Genomic DNA, 23,489 nt, shown 5'->3' with positions numbered 1-23,489 from the left:
TTCTCACACTGAGACCTACTAACACTGAGGCATTTCTCTCACTGAGGCCTTTGTTGGGGTTCTGCCTGAGTTTGAACTTGAACCTGATTCTCTGTTTGTTCCTCTTGATGCTAATGAAAATATATTTACTGATACTAATGAAAATGTATTTCCTGATGCTAATGAAAATGTGCTTCTTGATGTCTCTGCTCCTGAAATTAGTGAGGAAGAAACTTCTGTAGATTTGGAAAATGAAAGTACCAGTGTTCATGAGAATGTTTCAGAGGGAAGCCATGACCTTTCACTCCCTTCTGCACCTGGGAACCTTAATGAGAATAGAAGGGGCCAGATCTGGCAAGACAGGAGTAAATCACTCAGCTTGCGAAGGTCTTCCCGATTAAAAGAAATACAAACAACGGCTTCAAAGCAGGGAGGCGTTTCACGAAATGAATTCCTCGGCTTTAAGTGCCTTCCGCCGGGCTGACTCTCTCAGTTCAGGCATCGTTTTAGATTGATGAAGACCTTGGCAGTTCTCCCGGTTTCCCTGGCCATCGTCTTGAAATATTTCTAGGACACCAAGTACGGTTAGTGGATTGCTAACAGGTTCCAGTGTTTTACAGTGTGGCTTTGGGTTTTGATCTTGTTCATGGACATTCATGTTTGCTGATTTTGCTGTGGCTTTTGACTTTGCATTTTTCCTTTATTTTGTAACCATTTTTCTTCAATAAAAAAGGATTGTTTTTTCACAGTCAAGTGTGGTGGATAGTTCTCTTAGGGCCTCGCTTCCTACTCTGGATTGCAACAGCCTTCTTCACACTGAGGGTTACCTCACAGTGAGGCCTCAATTATACTGAGGCCTTCTCACACTGAGGCCCCTCTCACACTGAAGCCTCTTCATACTGAGGGCAACTAACACTGAGGCGTACTAAGCTACAGACACACCTGCTCATAATGAACTCCAGCTTTTGCCGAGTCATTGCAGTCCTTGACTCACATTTTTGTAATTAAAAATACCTAGTTAATTTGTAATATTTCTGACATTATTCTATAGATTAAACCTGTGATGGGCAACCTTTTGAGCTTGGTGTGTCATTTTTTTTTGCAAAAACCAGAGCATAACTTGGGTGGGTGTCAACTTCGAGGAAAAAAACCCCATAATTTTACAATATTTATAGTTTAAATAAGAAAAATGTATATTTCATGCTGAGTTATGGAGTGGACAATGCTCAAACGTGCAGATGTTACATTTGTAGAGTCTTTTACAAATTTAAGGATGGAATTAGAGTGGCTCTTATAAGGTGTACTTCTCTGTATGCGGCCGCATGTGGCCGCGTGTCATCAAAAATAGCCACGCGTGTCAGTGCTGACACACGTGTCATAGGTTCACCATCACGGGATTAAACTATTGTATTTGTTGGGGTTCAGTCTGATCCTGATCTGTGTGAACAGGATTCTCCGATAGTTTTCAAACTGAGCAAGCTCTCCCTGACTATGACAGTGTGGAATCTGTTGTTGATGCAGAGGTCAGTGGGAATGAAAACGAAACCCAACAGTTAGAAGAGAATGTTTTGGAAGTTAGCCGTGATATCTCCCCACCTGGGCTAGATAATGAGCTCTGGAGAGAACAGATAGTGAGAGATAGATTTGTCTCCCAGTCTGTACAAGGGTCACAGCGCCTTCAGCAGAAAGAGGCCCAAACAGAAAAGTCAAGGGGCGTTTCTAAGAATAGCTTCTTTGGTTTAAGAGCATCCCTGCCGGGTGCTTCTTTAGGTCAAGCAACGTTCGGGACTGTGGCTGGTCTTGGCAGAATTCCTGTGTTCCATGGCCAGTAATCCCAGAGGCTTGTAGTTTCCAAGTTCATGGTTAGTAAAAGGCTAACAAACTCCTGGTTATTGTTTTGTGGCTTTTGAAGTTTTGCTCAAGTTCAGAGATCCTATTGACTACTTTGTTTTTCTGTGGCTTTTTTACTCTGCATTTACCTTTCTTTTGTAACCAATTTTTCATCAATAAACAAGGATTGCTTTTCCTACAGTCCAGGGTGGTGGATTTAATCTTATGGTCTTGCTTCTTGAATTGGGATGCAACAGTATTTTAATCCCCTCGTTTCTCGTTCCTAATTGGAAATAGATACTAGAGATTTTTGGGTACTGAGTCTCAACACATCCTTTCTCCAACTAGACATTTCCAGTTCCCTCATCTGTTCCTCAGAGGCCTTGCCTTCCAGGCCGTTTGGGTTGCCCTTCTCTGACTATGATTGCCTTTCCTTTCCTTGCAGACCCAGCCTCTTCCACTGCTTTCGGACCATGGCACTGCTTTCTCAGGGCCTGGAGCCAGTGGGCTTTCTGCAGGCGCTGCGCTCACTGGCCCTGGGTGCAGTGGCCCACCTGCAAGGCTCGGCCACGGCGGAGGAGCTGGCCTTTGTCCGGCGGGAGCTGGATCTGCTGGAGCGGGAGCTGGCGGCGGGGCCAGGGCTGCTGGAGGACGGGGGGCTGGCTCTGCTGGAGGACTGCGTGGCTGCCTCCTTCGCCCACCTCTGCCTGGCCGTGCGCTCCGGCGGCAGCCCCCATGCAGCCCGCGAGACCGAGCTCTTCCTGCAAGGCTGCGTCAGTGACAAGTTGGAGCGGCGGCTGCTGGGCCTGTGGCGCCGTGTGCAGGGCTGCACGGTGGTGGCCCTGCAACGCCCACTCCTGATGCAGGTCATGGAGCAGCATCGTCCCCGCCGCCCGGATGCAGCCCGCCTCTGCCGCAAGCTGATTGCAGTCCTGGGGGCCGGGCTGCTGGCCCTGCTCTGTGAAGCCGGCCTGACCCGGCGCGACCCAGCCCTACTGCTGGGCGTCTGGGGAGAGCGCGTGGCCGCCGTCCACTCCCGCACCAAGGAGGCCCTGGCTCTCTGTGCAGGGTACTTCCGCCCGCAGGCCCAGGAGGACCTCGAGCAAGCCCTGCTCCTGCACCAGCAGAAGAAGACGGCAACCTCTGACCTGGCCGAACTGGCTGCCGGACTCCTGCGGAAGCTGGAGCAGAACTACGACTGGCTCTCTTGGGCAGTGATGGTCTGGAAGGAGGAGGAGGTGGAGGAGGAAGAGGAAGGTGAGGAAGGCCCCCCCAAGGGGTCAGTGCTGGCCCAGGGCGACTTCGTGGCTGGGCGGGCCCCCGAGGTTGGGCTCCGGGCAGTGGCCTGCTTCCAGGAGAGCCCCTCAGCCCTGGATCGCGCCTGTGTCCACCGCCTGGTCGGGGACCTGGAGTGGAAGCTACCCAACCCACCGCCCGAGGTCTACGCCCGCCTGGAGGCCCGGCCAGCCCTGGCCCGCGGCTACCTGGCCCGGCGCATGCTGCGGAAGCTGGCCGAGGGGCTGGGGCCAGGCGTCACCGTCCTGGTGGTCCCTGGACCCCTGGAGATGAGGAGCAACTTCCCTGCGGCCGCCAGCCTGCGCCACGAGTACCGGCACCGCATGGCGTCCGGCACCGTCTGCCTCTTCGGATGAGGAACCGGCCATCCCGTAAACACAAGAGGAACAAGGGCAAGGCTTTGAGTGTTTGCCCACTGCAGTGAATGTTTGCCTTTTTGCATGAGTCCCCCAGTGGAGATAGGGGGTCATATAAATAAAATTATTATTATTATTATTATTATTATTATTATTATTAGGACAGGGGGTGGGAGGCTCTGAATAAAAGCCATGCTCTGGGTGCAACCCAATGTGCATTTGACTGGTTTCCTGCAGGACCTTCTTCTGCTGATGAATCCAGACATTGCCCTGGATTCACTGGCCAGGGTCCGAAGAGGTGGCAAAAGGTCATAGGAACACAAAGCATAGAGAGACCACAAGGGCCATGCGGTCCAACCCAAGCCTTACCCACAGATGGCTTTCCAGACTGTCTGAGAAGGAGGCCCCACTGGACTTCCAAGTAGCAGCAGCAGAAGCAAATTCCACTGCAGAACCCCTGTAGTCATCAGTACGTTCTTCCTAATGTTTAAGTGGAATCCCTTTTCCTGCCATTGGATTCTGTTGCTCCATTGCTCCAATGGGACATCTTTGTAGATATTCACCAGTTAAACATGGCAACCCTGTCTCCTCTCAGCAACCTAGCTCTCTCAGCTACCCCTGGGGGGTATTTATGACTTGTGGACCTTTGACCTTTTCAGCTGACCTCCTCCGGCCGCCTTCCCTCTTGTCCAGATCCTATTGGAATTGTGGGAACCAGAACCAGATTCCTAATTGGAATTGTGGGACTCAGAATCTGTCCTGAGTGTGGAATGGCACGATAGCGACACCCTCCCTCCCCAAAGCACAGACTGCAGGCCCCTTTTCCCACCACCCCAGAGATTGAGCCAGCCAGGCCTATATTGAGAAGGGGCAACAGGTTTATTCGTACTCTAGGGATACAGCAGGGGGTGCAGGGCCAAACGGACTCCTGGGTGCTTCTCCTCAGTGTGGAGGGCGCTTTGGGCCCCCATTTGGCCCCGAAGGGCACCGGAGGAAGGCGGGGGCCACCTTCTGGGCGGGGGAGGGGGCCGTCGCAGAGAGGAGCTGGTCCACGTTGGAGTAGTGGTGGAAGTCGGCCCCCCGGAAGAGGTAGATCCCCTCGGAGGAGCAGAGGGCGCTGTCCACCTGGGAGTGGGGGAGGCGATGGGGGGCTTCCGGGGTGCGGGGGCTCTTGTTCAGGTCCACACGGCGGAGCTGGTCTCCTGGGGGGAAAGGAAGGAGGAGGGAAGGAAAGGTGTGTTATGTCAGAGTGGGGGCTCCAGGGAGAAGCATCCCGGCTCACCTGCCCTACTGCATGCAGATCCTTTGCCAGGAGTGTTGCCCCCACCCCACCCCAGCAGCACCATCAAGAGACCCCCCTCCCATTCTGTAATCCACGCATTAACTCCCTCCTTCGTTCTTCCTCCCTGCGCAGCCACCTTCCTGGATCTCTGGAGAGGGACTGTGGGGCGGGGCTCCTCCCAACTCCCCTCCCCTCCCTTTTGGGTCTTGTTTTATCACCTCCATCATCATCACCATCATCCCCTCCTTGCGTACCTTGTATCAGGTAGACATACTGGGAATGGGGGCAGGAGAAGGCAGCGTCGGCCCCAGAGACCCCCAGCTCTTCCTGGATGGGCTTGGGGTAGCCCTCCACGCGACGGTAACCTTGGTCAGCCAGGTAGATGGTCACCTGCAAGCCCTGCCGGGTGCACAAGGCAAGAGGGGCTGGGGTCAGGGGTCGTTTGGTTGAAAAGACAGGGGCAGCCCGTTCTCCTCTGCACCTGGTCCCCCCCAAACCCAGGTATGTTTGTGCCCCACTATTTGGGGGGGGGGGCGCTTTGGAGGCCTGGCCCTGCGAAGAATTCTGTTCTGGAGGGAAGAGATCCCACTCCTGAGGGAAACATGGGGCAGGAGATTCCTCCCACAGCCTCTCCCCCCAAAACACACCTGGATCAGGTGGAGCTTGTTGTCCCAGCTGAAGGCGGCATCCACCTCTCCCTGCAGGTCCTTCCAGGAGTGGCTCAGGGGCCAGGCGTGCAATCCGTCCCGGGAAGTTTTTTTGTCCACCTGGAAGTAGTGCCCCTCTGGGTGCGGGAGGGAGGGGGGTGAGGCTCCTTCGAGGGTCTCGGGGGGGGGGGCATTGACATCTTGCCACTCCGAACACACTTCCCATCAGCTGCACACAGACTTACCGCCCACCCCTTGGCCACCCAAAACAGCAGCCGGGGCCCTGGACACACCACAGGTGGGGGTCCCATCACCCCTCCTTCAGAGCAAGGGGCCTCCAACCCCAATGGACGCCTGTTCACCGTCTCTCACCACGGAAGGCGTAGATCCGTCCAGCATCGTCTGAGGAGAAGGCCCGGAAGGGGAGCCCACTGCAAGGGTCAAGCACGGCCTGGAGGGTGGCGTTCTTCCGAGCCTCGTGCCCATGGCCTGCCGGGGACAGAGGGATTTCAAATGGAGACCCACAAACAGATGCTCCCAGAGATTCCCCCTCTTGAGGTCAAGGTAGTCCCAGCAGATGCCTGCAGACTGTCCCTTGCGCTCCCCTCAAAACACGGCCTTGTCTTTCATTTACCAAGAGAGGGGCTCTGCCTCTCAGGTGAAGGGCTGGGGAGGCCACCAGGTCATGACCCCACCTTCCACCACATTCCCTTCCATTTTGGTTGAGGTTCCAGCAAGTCCTTGGTTTTCCTCTGAAGCCCTTGACTGAAGTGAAGAACTATCAACACTTGTAGAGAGAGCCATTCAGGACAGAGAGAAGCCCGTCTTGTTTTTGTTAAGAAAAACTACCCTAAATTAACACAGAGCATCCAAAAAAACAAACAGGATACTAAAAGCTGAGAATTCAGCTCACAGCTAGCAAAGCGTGAAGTGCCATGTGGTGTGTCTGCAAATAATGCAGAGCTTAGGAGGCAGGAAAACTACCCTAAAATAAAGCAGAGCATCCAAAAAACAAACAAGATACTAAAAGCTGAAAATTCAGCTCACAGCTACCAAAGCGTGAAGTGCCATGTGGTGTGTCTGTAAATAAACAATTCAGAGCTTAGGAGGCAAACATGCAGCGTCCAATCTTAAAAAATCTTCTTTTTTGTTAGGGAAAAGTACTCTAAATTAAGGCAGAGCATCCAAAAAACAAACAGGATACTAAAAGCTGAGAATTCAGCTCACAGCTAGCAAAGCGTGAAGTGTGTCTGTAAATAACTCAGAGCTTAGGGGGCGGGAAATTTATTTATTTATTTATTTATTTGCTATACTTGTATACCGCCGTTTCTCAGCCTAGCCGGCGACTCAACGCGGTTTACAACAACTTATAACAATTACCCTAAATTAAAGCAGAGCATCCAAAAAACAAACAGGATACTAAAAGCTGAGAATTTAGCTAACAGCTAGCAAAGCATGAAGTGCCGTGTGGTGTGTCTGTAAATAATTCAGAGCTTAAGAGGTGGGAAAACTACCCTAAATGAAAGTAGAGCATCCAAAAAACAAACAGGATACTAAAAGCTGAGAATTCAGCTAACAGCTAAGTGTGAAGTGCCATGTGATGTGTCTGTAAATAATTAAGAGCTTAGGAGGCGGGAAAATTATCCTAAATTAAAGCAGAGCATCCAAAAAACAAACAGGATACTAAAAGCTGAGAATTCATCTCACAGCTAGCAAAACGTGAGGTTATAAAAATTATAAAAACTATGTCTTCTTGTTCAAATCTTCAACCGTTCCATCGTCTTAGCCGTTTCTAGTTCGTATTCCAGTTTGAGTCTATCTGGTCATGCTGAAGTTCCAAATGCTTGCTCAAAAAGCCAGGTTTTCACTCTTTTCCAAAAGGTCAGGAGGGAGGGGGTCGATCTAATATCCCTAGGCAGGGAGTTCCACAGCGGAGGGCCACCACTGAGAAGGCCCTGTCTCTCGTCCCCGCCAGACATGCTTGTGAAGCAGGTGGGATCGAGAGCAGGGCCTCCTCCAACGATCTCAACTTCGATCTCAGATACATTCCCAACTGTCATTCAGGAGACATAGTCTACACTCAACTAACAGCTCCTCATTGAGGACTTGAGACTTGGGCAGTGAGGGGTTGAGTTCCAACGGTTTTCACTTCTGTTTCTTAATTCTATGTAACTCAAGGTGTTTGGCTTCCTGCCTGCATTTTTAGAGGCCACTTCCTCCTCCTCTTTCTCCCAAAACCCTTTGGGGCCTTGTTATCCTCCATGGGGCCCTTTAAAGAATCATAGACTGATATCTCACTGCTGGACACCCATATGATTCTGGCACGGAGCATTTGGATGATTGTTGAGGTAACATGTATACTCTGTTTGAGTTGCTGCCACCACTCAAGGTAATTTGGGAATACTAAAGATGTTGTCCCTGGGGTAAATCCCTTCCTGCCCACCAGCTCTCCCTTTGACTCCCTGAAATGACTGAGATATAAAGATGTTAAAAACCACTGGAATTATTCCATCTGAACATGAGGAAGAACTTCCTGACTGGGAGAGCCGTTCAGCAGTGGAACTCTCTGCCCCGGAGGGAGTGTGGTGGAGGCTCCTTCTTTGGAAGCTTTTAAGCAGAGGCTGGATGGCCATCTGTCAGGGGTGATTTGAATGCAATATTCCTGCTTCTTGGCAGAATGGGGTTGGACTGGATGGCCCATGAGGTCTCTTCCAACTCTAGGATTCTAGGATTCTATGATTCTATTCTCATAGAATGAATTACTACTGAGGCTGCTTAAAAGTTGAACTAGAGAAATGTTTATTAATATATTTGAACAAACAACTGACTTCTTAAACAAGGCGCACAAGCTTGACTGATTACAGAGGCACAGGATTCTTAATGGTTATTAAAATGAGTTTCTTAACTTAGATGTGAGCAAGACTCCTCACTCTACCCTGACGCAGTAGCAGTGAGTTCCCCAGACAAACCGAACCCGGTTGTCCCCAGAGCAAATAGCTACACTCTGAACAGAGTTCTCTAACAGCTAAACTACTCTGACACAATCTGACACAAGTACCCAGGCGTCTACTCTGACCCTCCTGGCCAAATAAATGTAGAATCGCCTGTCCCAAATGCCCTCTGACAGTAAAAATCTTTGCCCCCCAAAAACTCGCCACTCTACTCTGTTCCCAAAAATCCACCCTCTTCCTTCAAAGCCAAAAATCACTCTCCCTTTTCTCACAAGCTGACAGTTTTTCTCCCTCTCAGGGCTAATCTCCTCCCATCAGCCTTAACCAATCCAATCCTTTTCTACTCTTACTCTCCCAAGATGTCTGCCTCCCTCGCTTACCCTCTCAAAATGGAGGCCTGCTTACTGACATCTCAGGCTCCTACTTCGGCCTATGAGGTAAGAATCATCACAGACCCATGCCTGCCGTAGGGGTCAGCGGGGTGAGTAGACCCCTTCCTGCCAGTCTGCTGGAGGCAAAACGGAGATGGCGCAAGGGACACGCCACGCAATATGCACACACACAGAGATACTCAAGGAAGGAGGGGAGGGGCTCACCTCGGCCAGGGCAGCGCATGAAGTAATCTCTGATGTCCCGGGGGTAGTTGGGGGGCACCTTCCCAATGACCGGGTCAAAGCGCCAAAAGCGGGCGCCCTGGAAGCAGTAGTAGCGCCCCAGCCAGCGGGCGGCCGCAGGGCAGTTGGACAGAGCCGGCCACTCCCGCTGCTTCGCCACCTGCGTCTTCAGGTCGTACGTCACAACATGAGGGCCTGTGGGGGAGGAATGGGGCAAAGATGGTGATGGGTCAAGGGCCGGGGAACTTCTGCTGTGGCCTGGCAGGTCAAGGTGGGGGGGCAAGTTCAATTGCGGCCTGGCCGGAGGGAGAGCGCAGTCCAAGGCGGGGGGGGGGGGTGGAGGGCCAGGTCACTGACTGTCAGGATAGTTCGGTTCCCAGCGGACTTCTGCAGAGTCCGGAGGGGAGCAGGTAGGGCTCAAGAGGAGACCGAGGGCAGGGAGTCCAGTCTGGTCACCACCTACCCCCCCCCCCCAAATGCGGCCCTTGACCTCACCCTTGAAGAAGAGGAGGGTCCCATCCCCGCACTCCTTGGGGTGGCACTCCACGGCTGCATCCAGGTCTGCCGGGACCCCTTTGAACTCGTCCCCAATGGGGCGTGGGTAGCCAGCACGAAGCCTGCCCTCGGCATACGCCCAGAGGAGTTGACCCTGCAGGGAAGGAAGGACACTGCTAGCAGCTCCCCCCAACCAGGCAGCCCCCGACTCCCAAATAGGTCGGTGGTGATGGTGTCCCCCCTCTCCCGCAACCGCCTCCTCTGACACTCACCTTGAAGAGGAAGACGTTGTCGTGGACGTCAGGGCGGTCCAGGTGGTGGATCCTCAGGGCGGCATCGATGGGGCCTTGGATCTCCGGCCAGGAGGCGTTGAGGGGCTCGGCCGCCCCACTGAACCCCTTCCAGACCATATCCCCTGCGGAAGGAACAAAGGGAGGGAGGGAGGGAGGAAGGAAGGAAGGAAGGAAGGAAGGAAGGAAGGAAGGAAGGAAGGAAGGTAGGTGAGCGAGTACCAGGTGGATAAGCACAGGAAACTGGCCGGACTCAAAGGAGTGGTCTACAGCCACACCACTTCCCCTCCAGCTCTGAGGACAAAACCAATCAAGGAGAAATCTTTGACCACTTGGGGAAAAGGACAAAGACACGATTACTGTATATACTCGAGAATAAGCCAAGTTTTTCAGCCCTTTTTAAGGCTGAAAATGCCCCTCTCGGCTTCTACTCAAGTTGAAGTTATTTATAATTTTACTCTGTTATGATTTTTATTATTATTACATTTATTATTTTACTCTATTATTATTACATTTATTATTTTACTTTATTATTAAATGCATTATTTTACTCTATTTATTATTATATTACATTTATTATTTTACTCTATTATTATTATTATTAAATTTCCATTATCTTACTCTATTATTATTACATTTATTATTTTACTCTATTTACTTACTTATTACTGTTATTATTCTATTTTCCTGTATTATTATTACATTTATTACTTTACTCTGTTGTTATTATTATTACATTTATTATTTTACTTTATTACTGCTATTATTACATTTATTATTTTACTCTATTTATTACTGTTATTATTACAATTCTATTTTACTCGATTATTATTACATTTATTACTTTACTCTGTTGTTATTATTATTACATTTATTATTTTACTCTATTACTGCTATTATTACATTTATTATTTTACTCTATTATTACTGTTATTATTACAATTCTATTTTACTCAATTATTATTACATTTGTTATTTTACTCTGTTATTATTATTACATTTATTATTTTACTCTATTTATTATTGCTTTTATTGCATTTATTATTTTACTCTATTATTAAATTTCCATTATCTTACTCCATTATTATTGCATTTATTATTTTACTCTATTTATTTTATCATTATTATATTTATTATTTTACTCTATTATTACTATTATTATTACAATTCTATTTTACTCTATTATTATTACATTCATTATTTTACTCTATTATTAAATTTCCATTATCTTACTCCATTATTATTGCATTTATTATTTTAATCTATTATTATTATTACATTTATTTTTTACTCTATTATTAAATTTCCATTATTTTACTCTATTATTAAATTTCCATTATTTTACTCTATTATTATTACATTTATTATTTTGCTCTATTATTATTGGAAGGACACGCAAGCACATTGACATTGAAGAAGGTCAGCATAATGGTTTCATCAGAGTTGGGCAGTCTTATCTTAAATCACAGTTTTATGTAAATATTCAAAAACATTTAACCTTCGAATGCCTCAATCGATGTATTTTTATTGGTATCTATTTCTATTTTGAAATTGGCCAGTACCTGCTGCATTTCCCATCCTCGATTTAGACTCGAATCAATATGTTTCCCAGATTTTTTTGCAGAAAAATTAGGTGCCCTGGCTTATATTTGGGTCGGCTTATACTCGAGTATACCCGGTATATACGTATTTGGTTGGTGTTGCACTTGAAAAATGTCCCTGTCCCAACTTACAAACTCAACTTAAAAACAAAACCTACAGAACCTATCTTGTTTGCAACTTTGGGACTGCCTGAATTACTATCACTTCGTTTTAGTGACATCTACACCTATCTATATATGAGAGCTATCTACTTTTGGGTATTATGTTCTGATTTCTGAACAAGGGAAAGATGATGCTGGACGGATGTACATCGCAGCGGAGGAAGGCCCCTACCTTGGAAGAAGAGCATGGTCCCGTTTTCATCCAGCGTGATGGCATCGAAGCCGTCCTCGCCACAGCGGCTTGCAAGCTCTGGCAAGGAAGGGCAGGAGAGGAGTCAGGGTTGCCCGGCCTTCCCTTCTTCAGGCTCTTGAGCCCAGGCATGGGACAACTTTGGCCCTCCCTCCAGGTGTTTTGGACCCCTCCTCCCCAGTCAAGGTCGAGAAGGGGAAACACTGGCCCTCCCCTCCAGATACATCAGGCATGGGCAAACTCTGGCCTTCCTTCTGTTGGGGTTCAGCCTGAGTTTGAACTTGAACCTGATTCTCTGTTTGTTCCTCCTGATGCTAATGAAAATATATTTACTGATGCTAATGAAAATGTACCTCTTGATGCCAATGCTCCTGAAATTAGTGAGGAAGAAACTGCTGTAGGTTTGGAAAATGCCAATGTTCCTGAAATTAGTGAGGAAGGAACTTCTGTGGATTTGGAAAATGAAAGTACCAGTGTTCATGAGAATGTTTCAGAGGGAAGCCATGACCTTTCACTCCCTTCTGCACCTGGGAACCTTAATGAGAATAGAAGGGGCCAGATCTGGCAAGACAGGAGTAAATCACTCAGCTTGCGAAGGTCTTCCCGATTAAAAGAAATACAAACAACGGCTTCAAAGCAGGGAGGCGTTTCACGGAACCAATTCTTTGGCTTTAAGTGCCTTCCGCCGGGCTGACTTTCTCAGTTCAGGCATCGTTTCAGATTGATGAAGACCTTGGCAGTTCTCCCAGTTTCCCTGGCCATGGTCTTGAAAGATTTCCAGGATATGAAGTACGGTTAGTGGATTGCTAACAGGTTCCAGTATTTTACAGTGTGGCTTTGGGTTTTGCTTTGTCCATTTAAATTCATGTTTGCTGATTTTGCTGTGGCTTTTGACTTGCATTTTTCCTTTATTTTGTAACCATTTTTCTTCAATAAAAAAGGATTGTTTTTCACAGTCATGTGTGGTGGATAGTTATCTTAGGGCCTCATTCCCTGCTCAGGATTGCAACACCTTCCTTCCATTTAAGAGTTTTGAACTTCAGCTCCCGCAACGTAGGTATGCTGATGATCCCTTGAGTTCCCGCAACGTGGGTATGCTGATGATTCCTCGATTGACTGAAATATCCTGTTCCAAGAGGACAAAGGTGTGGGTCAACTTTGACCCTCTCAGCCAGTTAAGTATAAGACTTTCCCAAAGACCTTAGACATAGACATGAACAAGACCCAAGATCCACACGATAATGTAGTGTTGCCTGAGCTGACTCTTAAGAAAACAATCCTTTAATTTAAGGACCATAAAGCCACAAAGTCCAAAACACCTGAAAGGCTGAAGTTTGCTCATGCCCACCCTACAGCATTAAGCATGAGTATAAGACTTTCCCAAAGATCTTAGACATAGACATGAACAAGACCCAAAATCCACACGATAACACAGTGTTGCCTGAGCTGACTCTTAAGGAAACAATCCTTTAATTTAAGGACCATAAAGCCACAAAGTCCAAAACACCTGAAAGGCTGAAGTTTGCTCATGCCCACCCTACAGTATTAAGCATGTGTATAAGACTTTCCCAAAGATCTTAGACATAGGCATGAACATGGAACAAGACCCAAGATCCACACGATGACGCAGTGTTGCCTGAGCTGACTCTTAAGGAAACAATCCTTTAATTTAAGGACCATAAAGCCACAAAGTCCAAAACACCCGAAAGGCCGAAGTTTGCTCATGCCCACCCTACAGTATTAAGCATGAGTATAAGACTTTCCCAAAGATCTTAGACATAGGCATGAACATGGAACAAGACCCAAGATCCACACGATGACGCAGTGTTGCCTGAGCTGACTCTTAAGGAAACAATCCTTTAATTTAAGGACCATAAAGCCACAAAGTCCAAAACACCTGAAAGGCTGAAGTTTGCTCATGCCCACCCTACAGCATTAAGCATGAGTATAAGACTTTCCCAAAGATCTTAGACGTAGACATGAACATGGAACAAGACCCAAGATCCACACGATAACACAGTGTTGCCTGAGCTGACTCTTAAGGAAACAATCCTTTCATTTAAGGACTGTAAAGCCACAAAGTCCAAAACACCTGAAAGGCTGAAGTTTGCTCATGCCCACCCTACAGTATTAAGCATGAGTATAAGACTTTCCCAAAGATCTTAGACATAGGCATGAACATGGAACAAGACCCAAGATCCACAAGATGATGCAGTGTTGCCTGAGCTGACTCTTAAGGAAACAATCCTTTAATTTAAGGACCATAAAGCCACAAAGTCCAAAACACCTGAAAGGCTGAAGTTTGCTCATGCCCACCCTACAGTATTAAGCATGAGTATAAGACTTTCCCAAAGATCTTAGACATAGGCATGAACATGGAACAAGACCCAAGATCCACAAGATGACGCAGTGTTGCCTGAGCTGACTCTTAAGGAAACAATCCTTTCATTTAAGGACCGTAAAGCCACAAAGTCCAAAACACCTGAAAGGCCGAAGTTTGCTCATGCCCACCCTACAGTATTAAGCATGAGTATAAGACTTTCCCGAAGATCTTAGATATAGGCATGAACATGGAACAAGACCCAAGATCCACACGATAACGCAGTGTTGCCTGAGCTGACTCTTAAGGAAACAATCCTTTAATTTAAGGACCATAAAGCCACAAAATCCAAAACACCTGAAAGCCGAAGTTTGCTCATGCCCACCCTACAGTATTAAGCATGAGTATAAGACTTTCCCAAAGATCTTAGATATAGGCATGAACATGGAACAAGACCCAAGATCCACACGATAACGCAGTGTTGCCTGAGCTGACTCTTAAGGAAACAATCCTTTAATTTAAGGACCATAAAGCCACAAAATCCAAAACACCTGAAAGCCGAAGTTTGCTCATGCCCACCCTACAGCATTAAGCATGAGTATAAGACTTTCCCAAAGATCTTAGACATAGACATGAACAAGACCCAAGATCCACACAATAACGCAGTGTTGCCTGAGCTGACTTTAAGGAAACAATCCTTTCATTTAAGGACCATAAAGCCACAAAGTTCAAAACACCTGAAAGGCCGAAGTTTGCTCATGCCCACCCTACAGCATTAAGCATGAGTATAAGACTTTCCCAAAGATCTTAGACATAGGCATGAACAAGACCCAAGATCCACACAATAACGCAGTGTTGCCTGAGCTGACTTTAAGGAAACAATCCTTTCATTTAAGGACCATAAAGCCACAAAGTTCAAAACACCTGAAAGGCTGAAGTTTGCTCATGCCCACCCTACAGTATTAAGCATGAGTATAAGACTTTCCCAAAGATCTTAGACATAGGCATGAACATGGAACAAGACCCAAGATCCACACGATGACGCAGTGTTGCCTGAGCTGACTTTAAGGAAACAATCCTTTCATTTAAGGACCATAAAGCCACAAAGTCCAAAACACCTGAAAGGCTGAAGTTTGCTCATGCCCACCCTACAGTATTAAGCATGAGTATAAGACTTTCCCAAAGATCTTAGACATAGACATGAACAAGACCCAAGATCCACACAATAACGCAGTGTTGCCTGAGCTGACTTTAAGGAAACAATCCTTTAATTTAAGGACCATAAAGCCACAAAGTTCAAAACACCTGAAAGGCTGAAGTTTGCTCATGCCCACCCTACAGTATTAAGCATGAGTATAAGACTTTCCCAAAGATCTTAGACATAGGCATGAACAAGACCCAAGATCCACACGATGACGCAGTGTTGCCTGAGCTGACTCTTAAGGAAACAATCCTTTAATTTAAGGACCATAAAGCCACAAAGTCCAAAACACCTGAAAGGCCGAAGTTTGCTCATGCCCACCCTGCAGTGTTAAGCATGAGTATAAGACTTTCTCAAAGATCTTAGACATAGCCATGAACAAGACCCAAGATCCACACGATAACGCAGTGTTGCCTGAGCTGACTCTTAAGGAAACAATCCTTTAATTTAAGGACCATAAAGCCATGAAGTCCAAAACACCTGAAAGGCCAAAGTTTGCTCATGCCCACCCTACAGTATCAAAGCTTAAGCAGCTGAGGGGGAAAAGGAAAGGGCCTGAGGCTGTGAGGAATGGTGGGAGTTACAGTCCAAAACACCTGGAGGGAGGGCCAAAGTTGGCCCGTGCCTGAGATACAATATAGTGTATCCTATCCATGGCTGGATGGCTGTCTATTGGGAGGGAGACAAGTACTCACTTGGGTCGCTGGGGCCGGGATGCGAGCCCAGATGATGCCAGCTGCTGCCACCACCACTGCTGCCGCCTCCTGCTCCGGTGCCGTGGGGCTTGTGGTCCCTGAGGAGGAAGTGCTTTGCTTAGCCCTTGGCCTTCTTCCCTGGCCCTGCCAATCCTGGGAGAGAATCCCCAAAAGGCCTCAGAGCCCACCTCCCCACCCTCCCTGTCCCAACACAGATCCGGTGGTCTGATGCAGCACAGAAGTCATCCTCTCACGATACCCTGCTCCAGTTAGCAATCTAGCCACCCATCTTTGTACCAATTGCAGTTTCTGAACTATCCTCAAAGGCAGCCCCGCATAGGGAGCGTTAGAATCATAGAATCCTAGAATCAAAGAGTTGGAAGAGACCTCATGGGCCATCCAGTCCAACCCCATTCTGCCAAGAAGCAGGAATATTGCATTCAAATCACCCCTGACAGATGGCCATCCAGCCTCTGCTTAAAAGCTTCCAAAGAAGGAGCCTCCACCACACTCCGGGGCAGAGAGTTCCACTGCTGAATGGCTCTCACAGTCAGGAAGTTCTTCCTCGTGTTCAGATGGAATCTCCTCTCTTGTAGTTTGAAGCCATTGCTCTATCACATCCTAGTCTCCAGGGAAGCAGAAAGGAAGCTTGCTCCCTCCTCCTCCCTGTGGCTTCCTCTCACATATTTATACATGGCTATCATATCTCCTCTCAGCCTTCTCTTCTTCAGGCTAAACATGCCCAGCTCCTTAAGCCGCTCCTCATAGGGCTTGTTCTCCAGACCTTTTATCATTTTAGTTGCTCTCCTCTGGACACATTCCAGCTTGTCAATATCTCTCTTGAATTGTGGTGCCCAGAATTGGACACAATATTCCAGGTAAAGTGGTCTAACCAAAGCAGAATAGAGGGGTAGCATGACTTTCTTAGATCTAGACACTATGCTCCTATTGATGCAGGCCAAAATCCCATTGGCTTTTTTTGCCGCCACATCACATTCCTGGCTCATGTTTAACTTGTTGTCCACGAGGACTCCAAGATCTTTTTCACACGTACTGCTCTCGAGCCAGGCATTGTCCCCCATTCTGTATCTTTGCATTTCGTTTTTCCTGCCAAAGTGGAGTATCTTGCATTTGTCACTCTCATGATATCCTGCTCCAGTTAGCAATCTAGATCTTTGCACCAATTACAGCTTCCGAACTATCCTCAAAGGCAGCCCCGCATAGGGAGCGTTGCAGTAGTCCAAACAGGATGACACTAAGGTGTGGACTACCATGGCCAAATCTGGCATCTCAAGGTATGGGTGCAGCTGACGCACAAGTTTAAACTGTGTCAAGTCCTTCCTGGCCACCACCAAAACCTGGGGTTCTAGGGTTAGCGAAGAGTCCAGAACAGGTATAGGTCAACCCAGGGCCGGGGGCTGGATGCAGCCCCTGTGCTCTTCTCTAAGGCCCTCCTCCCTCTCAACATCCTATCCTTCCTTCCTTCTCTCTTTCCTTCCTCCTTCCCTCTTTCTCCCTCCATCCATTCTTCCTTTCGACGCTTTCATCCTTCCTTCCCTCTTTCTTCTCTCCTTCGATCTTTCTCCTTCCTTCCGTTTTTTCTTTCTTTCCATCTCCCTCCCTCTTTCTCCCTTCCTCCATTCCCTTTCACCCTTTAATCCTTCCTTCCATCTTTCCTCCCTCTTTCTCCTTCCTTCCTTCTCTTTTTCTTTCCTTCCTTCTATTTTTCCTCCCTCCCTCTTTCTCCCTCTCTCCATTTCCCTTCAACCCTTCCCTCCCTCCTTCCTTCCCCTTTTCTTCCCTTCCTTCCTTCTCTTTCCTTTCCCCTCCCTCCATTCCCTTCCAACCTTTCATCCTCCTTCGTCTCTTTCTTTCTTCCCTTCCTTCCTTTCCTTCTACCCTTTTGTCCTTTCTTCCTTCTCTCTTTCCTTCCTCCTTCCCTCTTTCTCCCTCCATCCATTCTTCCTTTCTACGCTTTCATCCTTCCTTCCCTCTTTCCTCTCTCCTTTGATCTTTCTCCTTCCTTCTCTTTTGTATTTCCTTCCTTTTTCCTCCCTCTTTCTCCTTCCCTCCATTCCCTTCCACACTTTCATCCTTCCTTCCCTTTTTTCTTTCCTTCCATCTTTCCTCCCTCTTTCTCCTTCCTTCCATCCCTTTTTCTTTCCTTCCGTTTCCCCCCTCTCTCTATTTCCCTTCCACCCTTCCCTCCTTCTTCTCCTTCCTTCCCTTTTTCTTTCTTTCCTTCTATTTTTCCTCCCTCCCTCTTTCTCCCTCTCTCCATTTCCCTTCCACCCTTCCATCCTTTCTTCCCTCTTCCCTCCCTTCTTCTCCTTCCTTTCTTCCTTCCTTCCCTTTTTCTTTCCTTCCTTCTATTTTTCCTCCCTCCTTCCCCCTCTCTCCATTTCCCTTCCATCCTTCCTTCCCTCTTCCCTTCCTCCTCCTTCCTTTCTTCCTTCCTTCCTTCCCTTTTGCTTTCCTTCCTTCCTTCTATCTTTCCTTTCCCCTCCCTCCATTCCCTTCCAACCTTTCATCCTCCTTTGTCTCTTTCTTTCCTCCCTCTCTCCATTTCCCTTCCATCCTTCCTTCCCTATTCCCTTCCTCCTCCTTCCTTCCCTTTTTCTTTCCTTCTATCTTTCCTTCCCCCTCCCTCCATTCCCTTCCAACCTTTTGTCCTCCTTTGTCTCTTTCCTCCCTCCCTCCCTTTCCTTCTACCCTTTTGTCCTTCCAGCTCTCTTTCCTTTCTCCTTACCTCTCTCTCTCCTCTTTCTCCTTCCATCCTTCCCTTCCTCCCTTTCATCCTTCTTTCCTTCTTTTCCTTCCTTCCATCACCAGACAGCCAGTCCTCTTAGCAGAGAGTGTTAACATGCAGCCCCCAGGTTAGGAAGTTGGCCCAGGATCAGGATTCCTGTAGACCTGTGCCCAGGGGCGGCTCAACCATTACGCAAAGTAAGCACTCGCGGTAGAGTTGATGTTGCCCAGGGGCGCTCTTGAGGCGCTCTTGGGGGAAAATAGACCTTGACATATGCGAGTTGTAGTTACTGGGATGTATAGTTCACCTACAATCAAAGAGCATTCTGAACTCCACCAGTGATGGAATTGAACCAAATATGGCACACAGGACTTCCACAACGAACAGAAAATATATATCAGTGATTGATTGGGGGGGGGGGGCACCAAAATACTGTTTGCTTACTGTTGAAAATTACCTAGGGCCACCTCTGCCTGTGCCTTCAAGGGGAGGGCGACCCCATTCAACACAGGTTGAAATCCCACACCCTGACCTGCCTTACAACTGACCAGGAGTACTGGGTTGTTGTAGGTTTTTCCGGGCTATATGGCCATGTTCTAGAGGCATTTTCTCCTGACGTTTCGCCTGCATCTATGGCAAGCATCCTCAGAGGTAGTGAGGCAGGGGCGGCTCATCCATTACGCGAAGTAAGCGGTCGCAGAACACTTTTTTTTTGCCAGGGGCGCTGAGGCGCTTCTGTAAATGCCCCTCGACCGCCACTTGAGGAACGCCCCCTCAGTTCACAACAGCCCTAGCAGTCCGGGGGGAGCCTTGGCTTTCTTGCCTCGCTGCCGGGCGATCCTCTTCCCAAAGGGGCCGGGCCCTTGAGCCTCGCCTAGCCCCTCTCGTTCCTGCTCCACCCGGCCACCGGGTGCGCGAGCAGAGCCGGCGCTCAATCGTTCTCCGCGTTCGATTCCTTCCCCATGACCAGCTCCCTTTCCCGATTCCCCGGCGCTCCACCCGCCTCCTCTCCTCTCCCCAATCCGCGGGTGGGCCAAGGGGCGGCCCACTTCGGGTCTAGAGGCGTGTCTGAAGACCCCAGCGTGCGCACCAAAAGCCGCCTCTTCTCCTGACTTTCTCTTCAGCCATTGGGACCGAGAGAGAGAGAGAGAGAGAGAGAGAGAGAGCCCCTCCGGCTGGAGGGATCTCCCACCTCCGCTCCTCCTTTGTTTTTGCGCCTACCTTCAGGAAAGGTGGGCATCTCCACCTCTCTCTCTCTCTCTCTCTCTCTCTCTCTCTCTTGGTCCCAATGGCTGAGGAGAAAGTCAGGAGAAGAGGTGACTTTTGGTGCACACGCCGGGGTCTTCAGGCACGCCTCCGGACCCAAAGCGGGCCAGGCAAGGGAACAAGTGCGGCAAGTGTAGTTACTGGGATGTATAGTTCACCTACAATCAAAGAGCATTCTGAACTCCACCAATTATGGAATTGAACCAAATATGGGACACAGAACTCCCACGACAAACAGAAAATATATATCAATGATTGGTTGGGGGGCGGGCACCAAAATACTGTTTGCTTACCGTTGAAAATTACCTAGGGCCGCCTCTGTAGTGAGGTCCTAACTCTGAGGATGCTGGTCATAGATGCAGGCGAAACGTCAGGAGAGAATGCCTTTAAACATGGCCATATAGCCCGGAAAAACCTACAACAACCTAGTGATTCTGGCCATGAAAGCCTTCGACAATACATTGACCAGGAGTGCCTCTGTCTTGTCTGGATTTAGCTTCAGCTTGCTGGCCCTCACCCAGTCCCTTACTGGACCAGAATGGGACCCTTGGCATTTGGTGGAAAGGAGAACTAGAGTTGGGTGTTGTCTGCATAAACTTGACACCAAACTCCAAAACTCCCCAAATGTATTATTTATTTATTTAGCAATTTTGTATACCGGTCTTCTTCTCCCCTCTATCGGGGGGACTTGGGCCGGTTTCCAACAATAAAATCACAAAACAATCATTAAAAACATCATATAACATATTCAATTAAAACGTTATAACAGCAAAATGCAATCACATAATAACAATGGTCAGTCGTCATCATGAATTTGTTGTCCATCATTCATCGTCATCTATCCGATCACAGAAATATTGATTCACTCGTCGAAAGCCAAACCCCATAGCCAGGTTTTCACCCGTTTTCTGAACGACAGAATGGAGGGCGCAGTTCTGATCTCCAGTGGGAGAGAGTTCCAGAGCCGAGGGGCCACCACCGAGAAGTCCCTGTCCCTCGTCCCCACCAGACGTGCCTGAGAGGCCGGTGGGACCGAGAGCAGGGCCCCTCCAGACGATCTTCACAACCTAGATGGTTCATAGGGAAGAATACATTCGGACAGGAAAACTGGGCCGGAGTCGTTTAGGGCTTTACAGCCCAGTGCCTTCCTTCCCGGCTTTCTCAACCAGAAACAGGAGATAGCTGATCAAACAGGCCAAACACGAAGGAGGCAGGCATATCTGAATTGTGACCTTCTGTGGTTTGTGTTGTTCAAGCAGTAACACACCTCTTTAGACTATGATGAAGGACTCTATGCCATACCATCGTTGCAACTTCTGACTCAACGGTTCCACGCGACATTAAGCAACATTCTGTTTCTTGATAAGAGCTTACACTGACCAAAAGGAGCTCGCCAATTTAATGCTTCTATTGCAACACTTTTGATAATGTCTTGCTCAGGCGACATGTCGGAAGAGTTTAAACCCCCTCCCTGCCCCCCCTCTCCCCCCCCGGCCCAACCTGTGGCAGACTCACGGTGTGGGGAAGGCCAGGGCCAGGGCCCAGGTGAGGCAGCACAGGGTTCGCAGCAGCATTGCCATCGTGCCAGCCGAGGATCAGGGAGATGCAGCGCGGCTCCCGGCCTTTATGGAGGGCGCCCGGAGGGTTTCCCAATCCCTTGCACAATCTGCACCCGCCCCTTAACCCTTCGCTCTGCAAAGGCCAGAGGCTGCTCCAGCTGCTGCCCACTTCCCTTTGGCCCAAGGCCCAGCACCTGGGGGGCACGGGACCCCCTTGGAGTCATACGTGCCCCCACCCCACACTTCAGGGACTCCCACTGGCTTCACTTCCCAGCAGACGGCACCCAGGAGGGCAAATATTTGAGTGCCAAAGGACACCGGGAACAAATGCACACAGAGTTCCCAAAATGTATGCGCAAGAGGGGGAGTTTTCCTCGAGACTGTGAGCCACGAGGACATGTGGTGGCACAAGGAGGACAGGCTTGCAAAAGGCCAACATCCAGTAGGTAAAGGTAAAGGTTTTCCCCTGACATGAAGTCCAGTCGTGTCCGACTCTGGGACTCTGTTGCTCATCTCCATTTCTAAGCCAAAGAGCCAACATTGTCCACAGACATCTCCAAGGTCATGTGGCCACTGGCATGACCGCACGGAGCACCATTACCTTCCCGTCGGAGCACCGGGACTGTGGCGCAGCTGGCTGAGTGTCAGCTGCATTAAGATCACTTCTGACCAAAAGGTTATGAGTTTCAAGCCAGCCCAGGTCAGAGTGAGCTTCCGACCAATTGTGTAGCTTGTTGTCGACCTTTGCAACCCGAAAGACAGTTGCATCTGCCAAGTTGGAAAATTACGTACCACCTATGCGTGGGGAGGCTAATTTAACTCATTTGTGAGGCCATAAAAAAGACTCCAGCAAAGCATGCGGGGAATGCGGAAGTGGAACTCTCTGCCCCGGAGGGAGTGTGGTGGAGGCTCCTTCTTTGGAAGCTTTTAAACAGAGGCTGGATGGCCATCTGTCAGGGGTGATTTGAATGCAATATTCCTGCTTCTTGGCAGAATGGGGTTGGACTGGATGATGACCCAGGAGGTCTCTTCCAACTCTAGGATTCTAGGATTCTACTATATTTTTATTTATTTATTTTTATTTTTTAATTTTTATATTTGTTTGTTTGTTTATTTATTATATTTATTTATTTTTAAAGTTTTAACTATTACATCTGGCCCAGCCATAGGTTTTGAAATTCTTGTGTGTTATTGTCTACTTGTGAGTTATACTAATTGCACTGTTTATTTTGGTTACTGTTTGTTGTTTTTATTATTGTTTGTGATTTTATCGATCTGTTGTTGGGCTTGGCCTCATGTAAGCTGCTCCGAGTCCCTTGGGGAGATGGTGGCGGGGTATAAATAAAGTTTTTTAAAAATTATTATTATTATTATTATTATTATTATTATTATTACTTCATCAGTGTCGCAGATGGACGATGGAAGCTACAGCTCCCCTGGCGGCCAGAAAAAGTTAAATAGCCACTGTGTATGTCTGTACATGTTATGTTAAAATTGGCATTGAATGTTTGCCATATATGTGTACACTGTAATCTGCCCTGAGTGCCCTGTGGGGTGAGAAGGGCAGAATAGAAATAGTCAATAAATAAATAAATAAATACCTATTGATCTACTCACATGTGCATGCTTTCGAACTGCTAGGTTGGCAGGAGCTGGGGCTGATGCTGCTTCCCCGGATTCGAACCTGCAACCTTTCAGTCAACAAGCTGAGCAGCTCTGTGGTTTAACCCACTGGACCACCAGTATGAAGCCAACCTTTCCACTAAAACCCATTCTGGCCCACCTGTCACTAAGGGGCCCCTGTGGCTCAGAACGTGGGTCAGACTGGATGAGCTCTGGAGGCTTCTGGGCCGACTAGCAAAAAAAGGCATGTCCCTTCCTTCCATTCCCATAAGAATGGAAGACCTGGGAGGCAGAAGGTATCGTGGAAGAGGAATGTGCGCACACTGGGAACAATGCACCAACCTCCAACGACTGGGAGTCTGTGCAAAACACCTTTCCATGTT

General features: G+C 48.3%; 1 protein-coding gene across 1 annotated transcript; it reads right to left on the bottom strand.

Annotated features, from left to right (window-relative positions):
* Positions 1 to 4,321: 4,321 nt before the first annotated feature.
* HPX (hemopexin) lies at positions 4,322 to 21,571 on the bottom strand. Its single transcript, XM_060771345.2, has 10 exons — positions 21,440 to 21,571; positions 15,910 to 16,007; positions 11,676 to 11,753; positions 9,723 to 9,865; positions 9,451 to 9,604; positions 8,938 to 9,150; positions 5,763 to 5,879; positions 5,391 to 5,527; positions 4,998 to 5,142; positions 4,322 to 4,663 (listed from the first exon to the last, which is right to left on the bottom strand). Exons 1-10 carry the CDS (start codon positions 21,502 to 21,504, stop codon positions 4,404 to 4,406), a joined length of 1,410 nt encoding a protein of 469 aa, XP_060627328.2. The 5' UTR covers positions 21,505 to 21,571; the 3' UTR covers positions 4,322 to 4,403.
* Between the last annotated feature and the right edge of the window lie 1,918 nt (positions 21,572 to 23,489).

The sequence above is a fragment of the Anolis sagrei genome, chromosome 3 (assembly GCF_037176765.1).
Source record: "Anolis sagrei isolate rAnoSag1 chromosome 3, rAnoSag1.mat, whole genome shotgun sequence".
Lineage (NCBI taxonomy): Eukaryota > Metazoa > Chordata > Lepidosauria > Squamata > Dactyloidae > Anolis > Anolis sagrei.
Note: the sequence above shows the minus strand (reverse complement) of the source record. Positions and strands in the feature narration are given on the sequence as shown.

Excerpts from the sequence above, each read along its gene's own strand:
- HPX (XM_060771345.2), bottom strand. The coding sequence starts at position 21,504 with ATGGCAATGCTGCTGCGAACCCTGTGCTGCCTCACCTGGGCCCTGGCC. Across the intron at positions 11,754-15,909 it reads TCCCGGCCCCAGCGACCCAA|AGCTTGCAAGCCGCTGTGGC; the intron begins GTGAGTACTTGT and ends CTTCCTTGCCAG. Across the intron at positions 9,605-9,722 it reads ACAACGTCTTCCTCTTCAAG|GGTCAACTCCTCTGGGCGTA; the intron begins GTGAGTGTCAGA and ends CCTTCCCTGCAG.